Source organism: Lagenorhynchus albirostris, chromosome 14 (assembly GCF_949774975.1).
Source record: "Lagenorhynchus albirostris chromosome 14, mLagAlb1.1, whole genome shotgun sequence".
Taxonomy (NCBI): domain Eukaryota; kingdom Metazoa; phylum Chordata; class Mammalia; order Artiodactyla; family Delphinidae; genus Lagenorhynchus; species Lagenorhynchus albirostris.
In genome coordinates this window covers 73,600,279-73,612,838 of record NC_083108.1, presented here as the reverse complement: position 1 = coordinate 73,612,838, position 12,560 = coordinate 73,600,279, and the positions used below count along the sequence as shown (strand labels likewise).

Sequence of the window (12,560 nt, the reverse complement as noted above, 5' to 3'; positions counted from 1 at the left end):
GTTCAACCCCTGATTATGCAGTGCGGCTGAAAAAAAACCCAAAAACTGTCAAGTCTGAGTATACATCCACTACTACTGAGAGGCAAGAAAAATCACACGCATTTTACAGATGGGAAGACTGAGGTTCCAAGAGAAAGACCTTGAGCCCAGCGCTTCCAGGAGTAAGAGTTAGACTTAGATTCTGGAATCAGAGAGACCTGAACTCAAATCTTGACTCTGCCATTTCTTAATCATATGACCTTGGGAAAGCCACTTAACCTCTCTGAACCTTCATTTTCCCATCTGTAAAACGGGGACAACAATGGTCCTAGCCTCTTAACAGTGGCCATCAGGTGATGATGACCAATGAGGTGATGCTGGAGAAGCACTTAGCACAGGGCTAGCACACAGTCATCCTGGGTACTCTCATCCCAGAATAAGAATCTGGGCCCACCCTGTGACCTTGGACAGGTTCCTGCACCAATGGAACAATGGCACTCCATCACCCAGGCCTGGCCAGGGGACCTGATGAGGCAGCCTTCACATCTACCCTTCCAAGCAAGCCCGAAGATGCCCAGCCCATCTCCCCCTTCCCCCTTGGAGGCAATGGGAAGCCATGGAGGGTGTCAGGGGAGGGGGGTGTTGGGGGGTGGCGTGCTCACCATGCCCAAGAAGTCATTCTTGCCAACCATGTCCCAGTCCCAGAGCTCCACCCGCAGCGGGGATGGGGGACCTGGCATCTCCCGCAGCTCCAGCACCTCATCCCAGTGTGGGAAGCGAGTCTTCTTGATGGTCTGGGAAAGGAGGGAGTGAGAGAGAGAGCTAATGGGACCACTGTCCCCATTTTACAGATGGTAAAACTGAGCTTCAGAGAGGTTAAGTGGCTTTCCCAAGGTCACCTGATGCCCCACTCTCCCGGCTCCGCCACACCACTTACCGAAGTCTCCAAGCTCTGGCTGCCCCAAAACACACGTGCAAATGGGTCAGATGCGCCGGAGATGTCTCGGGGGGCCAGGTCCCTGGGGACAGATGAAGTAAGGGGTGGGGGGGTCACAGGACCCTTGAGGAGCAAGACCCAAGCTAGACCTTGGAAAGGGGGTTCAGGGTAGACCATTCAAATGCTGCTGGTTTCCAAGGCAACGAACTACCCCATTGTAGGGACCCAGCGAGGAGCATCCCTCACCAGAGCCATCCAAGCCCAGTATCTCCCTATTGACTAATGCTACCCTACGAGGACACACTACTGTGCCCCTAGTATCTCCCTATTGACTAATGCTACCCTACGAGGACACACTACTATGCCCCTATTTTCTAGGGAAGGAAACTGAGGCACCGAAAGGTCAAGTGGAACATCACAAAGCAGCAGGTGAAGGTGCAGTGAGGAGGGGGAAGGCAGCCTCAGTTTCCCTGGAGCCCCTGGATGGGAGACCAGATGCCAGATGCCAGGGTTCAAAACCTGACTCTCCCATTCACTGGCTGGGTGACACTGGGAAAATTTATTTCACCTCCCTGAGCCTCAGTTTCTTCATCTGGAAAATCGGAGTAATAACAGACCAACGTCACAGGGCCAAGGGTTAAATGTGACAATATGTGTAAAGGGCTCAGCATAGCAGCCGGCAGGAGGTAAGTGCTCAGCTCACTCATTCACTCAACAAACACTCATGCCCACACTGTGCCTAGGACGAAGAAAAGGCATGAAGCAGGGACTGCCTGCCTCTGGTTGCCATGACAACTCAAAGGCTCACCCCAGTCAGCCTCTCCCACCCCTCCTTCCCAAGATCCCCCAAATCCAGGGACATTCCCCCACACACACACCCAGGGGCTGCTTGTTTCCTCCCGCTGCTCCTCTCCCACCCCTGCTTGGCATCCAAAGCCTTCTTTGGTTTCCTAGGAGCCAGCCTAGTTGCTAAGTGACTGCAATCAGTCCCTCTCCTGCTTGCAAGGATCCTGCACAGCTTTGTGGCTGGGGAGGAGGTCATGGGCACAGAGCAGATGAGGTGTCCCTGCCCCATACTGAGTCCTTTTGTTTGTCCTATGCCTGCCTGCTACTCCATCCAGACTCCAGGGAGCCCCAGCTGGGGACAGAAATCTGGAGATTGTAGGAGAGGCACAGAGAGGGCAAGATAGGGCTTTAAGGTCACAGAGCAAACTAGAAATAGAGATCCAGCCCAACCTGGGCAAGGACTGGCCTAAAAGTAAGGGTCGAGGGAGTAAGGTGTTGAAATAAAAGGCAGAAAACAAGATAGGAGATGGGAGGGAAAAGAGGAGTGGAAGTATTTAAGGAAATAGAGGAATGGGGGAGCTGAGAAACAGAGAGGAGTGATAAATAGGCAAGAAGGAAGATGAATATCCCAGGAGCTGCTGCCCCTGGAGGTTCATCTGTGGGTTTTACTGGTCCTGCATCCGTCTTCCTTCTTATGTTTCTTTGGGACAGGACCTACCCCTCCCTCTCTCCCAGTCCACATGACTTATGTGAATTGATCCCTCCTTCCACTGCAGGAATGGGCTTGGAACTCAGGCCTGACCAGTCAGAGTCAGTGTAATTGGTTTAGTGATAGGCATGTACCCCAGATTGGGTCAATAAGAATTAGCCCCAGGATATTGGTTGGAAATGGTGAAAGACAGAAGTTCTTTCTCCATTGGAGCTGCCAAGTTGATAGCATGCCAGTCTGGGGCTCTGGGGTCATCTTTGCCCCTACCTGGGGGAGAGACTGTCTGAGGATGAAGTTAATACAAAAGTCATCCAAGGAATCTATTTCTACAGAGTCCTGATGTCACTGTTGGAGCACCTGGATCCAGCCATGCCTGAAGCTACCTGTCATTCATACAAGCCAATCTGTTTAAGCCAGTATGAATTGGGTGTCTATCACATACAATTTGATTAATACACCTCCACACTCATCTGTCTGGTCATCCTGAGTATCTGGCCTTTGGTTGCTAGTCACTGGGGCCCCAACAAAGATTTTGTTTGTGCTTTAACCCAAGAAATTTGCAACCTGGTGAGCTTGGACCGTTTGCCTGCCAAGGATCCTGGTTGTGAGCCCAGAAGAGTGCCAGGAGAGAGCTGGTCTCAAGGCAGGAGGACCCAGTGGATTTCTGCTCAATCCCAGACCATCCCCCCATCCAATCCCCCATGATGACCATACCTGGCCTGGAGCACGTGACAGCGAAGACAACGGCCCCTCACATCCTCCAGCATCTGCACGGCCAGGCAGATCTCACCCTGCACCTCTGCATCAGGGTCCACATGGCTCAGGTTGATCCAGCTATCAATTCCTGGAGGGCGCAGGCACTAACATTCAGTAAGCACCTACCGTGGTCTAGACAGTGCATTAACTTAAAAATTCAATTAACATTAAAAAGGTATTGAGTCTTGGACCTCTCATGTTAGCTTTCTGTTGTAGGTACTGTAATTATCCCTACTCCCAGATGAGGAAAATGAGGCACAGCGAGGAAGGAGCTTTGCCCATGATCCCACAGCTAGTAAACAGCAGAGCTAGGATTTAAACACAGGCAGTATAGTTCTAGGGCCAATGCCCCTAACCATGTACTATCACACTCTTCATCCTGATATATAAAGCCCTGCATCATTTAGTCCCAATATACTCTCCCCTCAATAAAAACCTTGGGGGCTTCCCTGGTGGCGCAGTGGTTGAGAGTCCGCCTGCCGATGCAGGGAACACGGGTTCGTGCCCCGGTCTGGGAAGATCCCACATGCCGCGGAGTGGCTAGGCCCGTGAGCCATGGCCGCTGAGCCTGCGCGTCCAGAGCCTGTGCACCCGGAGCCTGTGCTCCGCAACGGGAGAGGCCGCAACAGTGAGAGGCCGGTGTACCACGGAAAAAAACAAAAAACAAAAAAAAACTTGGACATTCCTGTCTCTGAGCCTTCATTCAGGCTCTCTGCTTGAATCAATCAAGTCAATCTTAGTCTCAGTCTTAACCTCTCCCTCTCTCCTTCTCCCTCTCTCTCATTTCTCTCAACACTTTAGAGATATTGTTCACTGACTTCCAGCTTTGATTGTAGTTATTGGGAAGTCATTTCAGCCTAATAATTGATCTTGTGTGAATAGTCTATCTTTTCCAAGTTTAAGGACTATGGCTTTGATGTTTGCTGCAGTTTCCCCACAATGTGTCTAGGTAAGGATTTTTTTTTTTTTTTAATCCTGCTTAGTACAGGTTGTGCTTCTCCTGCTTATGGACTCATGCCCTTCCTTGAGTTTTGGAAAATTCCAGGTGGTCAATGTTTTTTATCATTTCCTCTCCCCAGCTTTTTCTATTTTCTGCTTCTAGGACTCCAATTAAATGAATGTTAGACCTTCTCAGTTATTTTCTATGCCTTCAACTTCTCTTTTGTACTTTCCTTCTCATTTCTCTGCGCTAAGGTTTAAATAATTTCTTTCTGAATGAACGATCTGCTGTTGAACTCAGCCACTCAGTTTTCAGTGTCAACAACTGTACTTTTTATCTCTAAAAGTTTGATTTGGTTCTTTTCCAAGTCAGCCTATTTTTTTAAGGTATTGCTTTAATTTATCATGGTTATTGCTGGCCCTTTCTGGTGATTAACTTATTGAATTTTTTAAATTTCTATCATCATAAATACAAAATCTAAAGCCTTTATGGGTCTAGATCTGAGGGCCATTGTCTCTGCTGACTCTCGCTCATGGTGGCATGGCACACTTCCTTGAGTGTGTGGTGTTCTTTGATTGTGAAGCCATGCTTGTTGGAGCTCACTCTGTGGGAAATTCAACGTGAAGATGCTTATCCCTGGAGGGCAGTGGTGGCTGCTTATTCTGGAACATTTTAAGGGTCTCAATCTAATGGGGAATTCTCAGATTCAGTAATATCTGCCTTCCCCCTAGCCTAAGATTCAGTCTGTTTGTTGACTGTGAGTTTGATATTGACATTTACTTTCAGGGAAATCCTTCCTGATTTCCTTTCTTGTTGCTCACCACTCCCCGTTAGGTTTTAGCTCATGATTTGCAGGAGGTGGGGGGAGGAACGCTGAGGGTTTTTTCCTTCTTTACATCCTTCCAACAGTGTATTAGGAATTGCATGTAATTCCGGATCTCACTGTTATGTGGCAGGAGGGCCCTTCTGAGGATCTAGTTCCCTCATGCTGCTGGAAGTGTAAGTTGCATCTCACCTCTCTAGCTGCACCGCTACCCCCAAGTCCAGGAAGCCATCAGTTTTTCTCACTTGATTATTGCAACAGATACCTAATTGATCTCCCACATCTACTCCTGTCCCACTGTGATCCCATATCCACACAGCAGCACAGAAACCTTCTGAAAATGTATCTAATCTCTTCTGTCAGTGCATCCTCTGATATTATGGCTCCAATCTCTTCACTGTCTTACTCAGGGACCATCGATGACTCCCTAGTGTCTCCAGAAGGAAGTCCAGACTCTGGCCTCCTCCCCAATCAACCCCCATCGAGTATTCCATCTGGCCTGGCTTACACCTGACCTCAGAAGAGGATCCATGGAGATGTGCCTTAGCATCTTTGCCAAAGCATCTTTAAGAACTAACTCATTCCCCTTCCTCCAGGAAGCCTTCCTTGACCACACTAGCCCTCACTGCCCTCTATCATGCCAGTGATGCCTCACATACCTCCACCCCACATTGCAGTCGTTTTAAAAAATAAAAGGCACCCACAGACACAAGACAGTTTCGATCTTTTCTTCCTCCCTGTTCTGGGTAAATGTGTTTTATTTTTCCATCTGTCCATAAGTTCCTTGAAGTTAAGCCTTAGATGTCATTAATTTAATTCCACCCCCTTGGGTGGACGTTTGAGGCACACTGGGGACAGCTCAGTGGACAGGTTAAGAACACAGACTTAGGAGGCAGGCACAGCCTGGTGTCAATTCCCACCTCTGCAACACCTAGGAGGGACAAGTCACCCCACCTCTCCAAGCCTCACTTCCCATCAGCTGTGAATTTGAGATCATTCTGGTGCATACTTCATTTGGTGTTGTGAGGACTAAATGTAAAGTACTTAGCATTGTGCCTGGCACATAATAAGCCCTCATTAAATAGGAGTGATGATTATGATGACTGGCACATAGGCTGTCAACTAACGCTCACTAATGAAAAAATATATTATTATATTATTCAATAAATGGTGTCAAGACAAGTAGTAGTCATCTAGACAAAAAATAGTAAAGTTTAGTCCCTACCCCATACTTTGTATCTGGGTAAATTCCAAATAGATGAAAGACTTAACTGCAAAAAAAAAAAAATGGAAACAAATTGTTGCTTGAAAGAATCATGTAAAAAATAATTGTCTTAATCTTAGGGTTGAGAAAGCCTTTTAGGTATCACAGAAAATCAAAAGCCAAAAAAAATTGTTGACTACAAAAAAAGAAACAAATTTTCTTCTGGAAAAAATTGTAATCAAAGTCAAAATATAAGCCACAAGGGAGAAAAACATTTTGCAGCTAATATGACATTTTCCTCACATGTAAAGGGCTCCTACAAATCAGTAAGAAAAGGCAACAACTCAGTGGGTGAACAATACACATACAATGTGAATAGACAATAGACAAAAAAGGAAATAAAGTGACTCTTGAATATATAAAAAGGTCTTCAATCTCACTCATAGATTCAGAACTCTAATGGAAAACTGATGAATTCATAAAAGTGCTAACAAAAGATCAAGATGAAAAAAACTTAATTACATGGGACTCAGTGAACTGATGAGGATGATTATAATTTCTGTGACTTTCTGTTTGAATAAAAAAAAAAAATCTCACTCATAGAGAAATGCAAAATAACCCACGCTAAGAGGCAATTTTTTTTTACCTATCAGATACAAGATCCAAGCGTTTGGTATTTGTTGGCAAGGGTACAGGATGGGTTAAACTGTTAACTCCTCCAGGGAGGGTAACTTAATTACTATAATAACTATCAAATGTGCTAATGTGGGTACGCTTTGATCCAGCAAATCCACCTCTAGGAATTTATCAAGCTGATTGATGTAACTTGCATATATGTGTGCAGTCACGTTTGTACAAGGCTAGTCATTGCAGCATTGTTTGAACTAGGAAAAGACTGTCAACAACCCAAGTGTCCATCACGAGGGGACCAGACAAATAAATGATGGCACAGCCAGCACTGGGTGGCACAATGGAGCGCCACGGAGTCATACGAAGATCAAAGAATGCGGAAGCTCTGGGGACACCATTAGGGAAAGATCTCCAAGGTACATGGTGAAGTGAAAAGACAGGGTACAGAACAGATGAGTTTAATAGGCTACCATTCCTATAAGCAGAGAATAAAAACACATATAGTATAGAGTTAAGATCACAGACTCTGGGTCTTCCCTGGTGGCGCAGTGGTTGAGAATCTGCCTGTTAATGCAGGGGACACGGGTTCGAGCCCTGGCCTGGGAGGATCCCACATGCCGCGGAGCAACTAGGCCCGTGAGCCACAACTGCTGAGCCTCTGCGTCTGGAGCCTGTGCTCCGCAACAAGAGAGGCCGCGACAGTGAGAGGCCCGCGCACCGTGATGAAGAGTGGCCCCCTCTTGCCACAACTAGAGAAAGCCCTCGCACAGAAACGAAGACCCAGCACAGCCAAAATAAATAAATTAATTAAAATTAAGATCACAGACTCTGGAACTAGACAACTTGGTTCAAATCCCAGCTGTCCCACTTAATAACTTTGTGATCTTGGGCAAGTTATTTAACCCCCTGTGCCTCAGTTTGTTCACCTATAGAGTGGGCATAACAAGAGTACCTATCTCTTAGGGTTATCACGATAATTAAGTGAATTGATACGTGTAAAGCACTTAGAAAGTGTTCAGCATACAGTAAGCACTATATAAGTGTTTGCTGCTATTACTATTGTTACTTGCTTGCATATATTTAAAATGTCCCTAGAAGGACATACAAGAAACTGACAACACTGAGGATGAGAATGGAGTAGCTGGGGGGACTTCCCAGGCAGTCCAGTGGTTAAGACTCCCCGCTTCCACTGCAGGGGGTGTGGGCTGGATCCCTGGTTGGAGAACTAAGATCCGGCATGCCGTGCAGTGTGGCCAAAAAAAAAAAAAAAAGAATGGAGTAGCTGGGGTAAGAGGGACAGTTTCATGGCTAATTGTATCTTCTGAATATTGACCTATGTAAATAAGCTAACCGCTCAATACACGAACTAAATTAAAATGAAAAACAAAAGCAACAACCAAAATAATTTTCCCCTGAAGGCTCTGTGTTGCCCCGTGCTGCTGGCTACGCCCTTACAACTTCCACCCGCTCTGCCCTCTGCCCGGCTGGGGGCCAGTGCCCCTCACCCACCTCGGGGGTCAGCTGTAATGGCCTCCCTGCTCAGTGAGATCTTGCCTATGATGTCGTCGTGCCTGCAGAAAGGCAGGCAGATGAGGGTCCAACTTAGCGACCCCTGCCCCGCCCGTGGAGAGGTGGAGGCAAGGCATCAACGGCTGGGTGGGTGGGTACTGTGTATTGGGGTGTCCCGCCTTCCCTCAGATGCCCAGGCTTGGGTCCCCAGCACACACACCCCACGGTATCCTCGTCCAGCACATAGAAGGCCAGATGGTGGAAATCCAGGGGCAGGTGCACTGTGTACTCCTCCCCCCAGAAGGGGCTCAGGCTTCGCCAGATGGTTGCTGTCCTGCAAAAGGGGACATGGGGGGCTGGGGGCCTTCGGGCCACACAGGCAGCAGATACCTGGGGACACACACACACACACACAGGGATCCAGACACATACACACCCAGAGCTACTCAAATACAGCTACAAACACACACACTCATACACTCAAGAATCCAGGCATGGAAACACACACAAATACACACACAAACCCTGACCCTCACACACCCAGGGACCTCAACACACACACACACACACACACACACACACACACACACACACACCACACACTCCCATGGGGATACACACTGAAACAGAAATATTCACAGATATACCAAGGAAGCCAGAGACACAAAGAGACACATTCACACATATACAGATATACATATGCATCCTCAAAATTTTCTAGAAACACATATCTGTGTGTTTCTACATATAGACACGTGCAGACGCACAGAGAGAAAACAGAAACATTCACACAGAGACACAGAGAAAAGAAATGCCCGAACATGGAGACACACATAGACCCACAGACACACACTCACATACAGAGGGTGATATGCAGCAGAGATACACACACAGAATCACACTGTCACACAGTAACTGACAGGACACACAATTCCATCCAACCATTCATTCATTCACTCCATAAACACTCACCCTGACCTATGTGCCAAGTCTTGGGGGCTATGGAGAATCAGAGGAAGAGGTGCCAAGGTCCCCACCCCCACAGAGCCTGGCTCAGCAGACTGGTGTTCCCTCCTGAGCCCTTGTGACACAGTGAAAGAAGTTCTGTGATGGACTAGCTCAGTGGTGCCCACTGGGGTGAGGACAGGAGGGGTCAGGAAAGGCTTCCTGCAGGAGCTAGCCAGGCAAAGCAGGGAGAAAGGATGAGAACAAGTATTCCACATGGCTGGAAGAGCACGAGCACATGCAAAGGCCCTGAGGCAGGAATGGTGAGTTTGAGGAACAAGAAGATGGTGGTTGGGAGGCAGGGATGTGTGAGGGGCCAGGAGACCATGAAGTCAGCAGAGGCCAGAGCACTCAGTAAGCAAGGGGAACCCCAGGAGGGTCGGAGACCAAGACAAACCCAGAAACAGACACACATACATCTTCACCCCAACACCTCTGCAGATGCACTTCCCTTTACACAACGGGGAGAAAAGAACCTACTTTGCCCAGTGAAGACACACCACAATTTACGGTTGCAAAATTTGGTCTGCACACCTGCCACTGTCTTCCTCCTTCCTTCCACACACCCTTCCCCAGCAAAGAGTATGAACGTGGACACACACACACACAGCCCAGGGCCCCACCATCAGGCGGACTCTTCTCTCCAAACACCCTCTTCCCGCTACCCTGACCTCTTCCCGACTGGAAGTCCCCTCAGGCTCCCCAGCCCCCGAGCTGAGAAGCTCCTCAGAGCCCAGAGCGGGTGAGAGCCTGGGGTCACACGGAAAGTCAGTCTGTGGGTTTGGGGGTGGTGCCACAGCATGTGATAAGGGGCAACACAAGCACAGAGAGAATGATGGGGGTTGGTCGGCTGGTGCGCTGCAGGCTACCCTTCTCCACACGGGCTCCCTGCCCCCAGCTCCCGGCCCATCTGGACCAGAACTGGTGCCAGGAGGATGCTGAATCCTGCTGTCTCCATAGGAACCGAGGCCTCAGCCGCCGGCCCACCCACACCCTTCAGGCCTGCGGGGGCTGAGAGCCGTCCTTCAGCCCAGCACAGCACGGCACAGCCCGATGTCTCCCCAGCCCGAGACTCGCTCACACACACCAAACATCTTCACATCCTCACATGTGTTCACAGTGGCGCCTGTGTACCCAAATAAGCAGGCATTGGTGCACACGTGCATGTACACGGCAGCCCACGTGTGCACACACACGTATACCCCCTCCACGCTGGTACACAACATGAACCTCTGAGCCTGCACACCCCCAGGGACACGCACCAGTGGTCGCAGGCATTCACACCAGCCCTCCGACACCCCGACACACACTCACAAGCAGGCCCAGCCGGGCGCACATGCACGCCCCCCCCCCACCCCGCACACACACACGTACACATCCCGGTGCCCGCAGCACCCAGCAGGCCCGGAACCAGCCAGCCCAGCCAAGCGTGAGATGCCCATCCCCGGGGAGGCCACTGCGGAAGGTACAATCTGGCCGCCACTGAGTCAGCCCAGGACGCCAGCAGGGACATCATCAGGACAAGAGGGAAGGGGGAAGATGTCGGCCAGTTGGTGGGACCAGATGGAGAGGGGAGCCGGCGCCCCCTCTGTCTGGGCCCATGGCCAGGGTACAAAGCACCCACCATCAGGCCCGCGAGTACCCCCTTGGGGTAAATGTTGCCCTCCCCCAGGTCCTCTTTTCAACGTGAATTCTTGTGCCTGGACTCCCCAGGTCAAGATGGAGCCCCGTCCCCTGGCCCTGCTCCCTTTGCCCTCCCCTCCTTACCTGGCCACCACTTCGTCGTCCACTTTCACTATGCAGTAGGGGTCACTGCTCCCAGACCTGCGGAAGGAGGAGGTTTGGGGAGCGGGCTTGGGGGAGCAGCCCTGGGTGGGGATCCCAATCTGCCTTCATTTTACAGATGGGGGCAACTAAGGCCCAGAGAGGGGAGGGGATTTGCCCAGGGTCACACAGCAAGTTCAGTGGAGGCAGGACCTCTGGGGACCAGCAGACGATGTCATGGCTGTCCAGCCCACCCACTGCGGACCTCCTTGAATGGGCCCTGGGCTTCCACCCAAAGAAATAGAACATTGAGACATGAAGCCAGGAAATTTGGAGTCCCGGTCGCAGGAAGCCCGAAGCGGTGGTCCAGAGCACGTGCTCTGCTGGGGAATCACCCCTGGCCCCAAGTTTACTAACTGTGGAACCCTGGCAAGACCCCTTCCCTCTGTGGGCCTCAGTTTCTCTGCTCCGTAAGTCGGGTGTAATATTTTCACATACTCCCTAGGGCGGCTGGAGGAGCTAAAGAAGCTAATGCGTGGTGCGAGGCATCATGGCCGACCCCAGAGCTTTCCCCACAGGTGCCTGAACGCCACCCTCAGGGTAAGCATTGCCCTCTCCATTGGGAGTTTCCCTGGGACGGGACTCCCCATAGCTCAGCCTTCAGCGAGGATGGACAGCTGCTCTCACTGCAGGCACGGACCAGGGCACCCAGACCTCAAAACTCAACCGGTAGGAGAAATGGGCTGCATCCCCTTGAGTAGCCATGAGCCATAGGCCAACCAAAGCCAGTTCCAGCCCCGCTTCATAGTAAGAGTTACTAGTCCATCCCAAGCTATCGACCAGGGGCCCTCATCTCTTTCCCCGCCCCCCGCCCCCTTCCCATCGCACAGGATTCCTTTGTCTTCCACTAAGCTCAGTCCAGCCTCAGGGCCTTTGCACTTGCTGTTCCACCTAAGACACCCGCTCTGTTCCTGATCTTGTCATGGCTGGCTCCATCCTATTATTCAAACCTCAGCCCAAAAGTCACCACCTCAGAGAGGTGGTCCTTGATCACCACTGTCCTCCAACAGTAGACAGTGCAAAATTATCTCCGATCCCTTTGAGCATGTGAAATCATCTTGCTCCGTTTCTCTGTTTAGTGTCTGTCTCCATGGCTACCTGCAACTTCCGAAATCTGATTTCCTGGGGGGAGGAGCTGTATTTCCCCACCCTCACCTCCTCCCACCACCGCAGAGTCAGAATTCGAACCCAGGTCTGTGGGGCTCGGCACACATGTTCTTCACCAATGCCTGCACCCCAGCTCACGCCCCTTGTCCGGATGGCCCCCTCCCCGACACCCCAGCCCCCGACCTCTCCCTGCCCCCTCTCTCAGCTCCGTTTGTCACTGACCCACCAAGGCCTCGGGGATTCCCAGGAGGAGGGCCGCTGGCACCGGGAGCTGCTCCAACCTCGTCTGCTGGCTGAGCCCTCCCCAGGCCTCCGTTCCCTCTGTGGACTCGTCCTCCAGTTCCCTCCGCC

At 50.5% G+C, this 12,560-nt stretch overlaps 1 protein-coding gene across 4 annotated transcripts in view; it reads right to left on the bottom strand.

The window, feature by feature from the left end:
* RASAL1 (RAS protein activator like 1) overlaps positions 1-12,560 on the bottom strand; it is a 44,842-nt gene that overhangs the window by 14,347 nt on the left and 17,935 nt on the right. For 2 of the 4 annotated variants that reach the window (XM_060120979.1, XM_060120980.1), the window contains exons 4-9: positions 11,046-11,102; positions 8,494-8,607; positions 8,274-8,335; positions 3,126-3,255; positions 917-998; positions 642-773 (exon numbers count right to left, since the gene is read on the bottom strand). In XM_060120979.1, the coding sequence (XP_059976962.1) occupies positions 642-773; positions 917-998; positions 3,126-3,255; positions 8,274-8,335; positions 8,494-8,607; positions 11,046-11,102 (577 nt within the window). Of the gene's footprint in view, positions 1-641; positions 774-916; positions 999-3,125; positions 3,256-8,273; positions 8,336-8,491; positions 8,758-11,045; positions 11,103-12,560 lie in introns of those variants that run through there. The other 2 variants (XM_060120981.1, XM_060120982.1) reach the window with 2 other exon arrangements.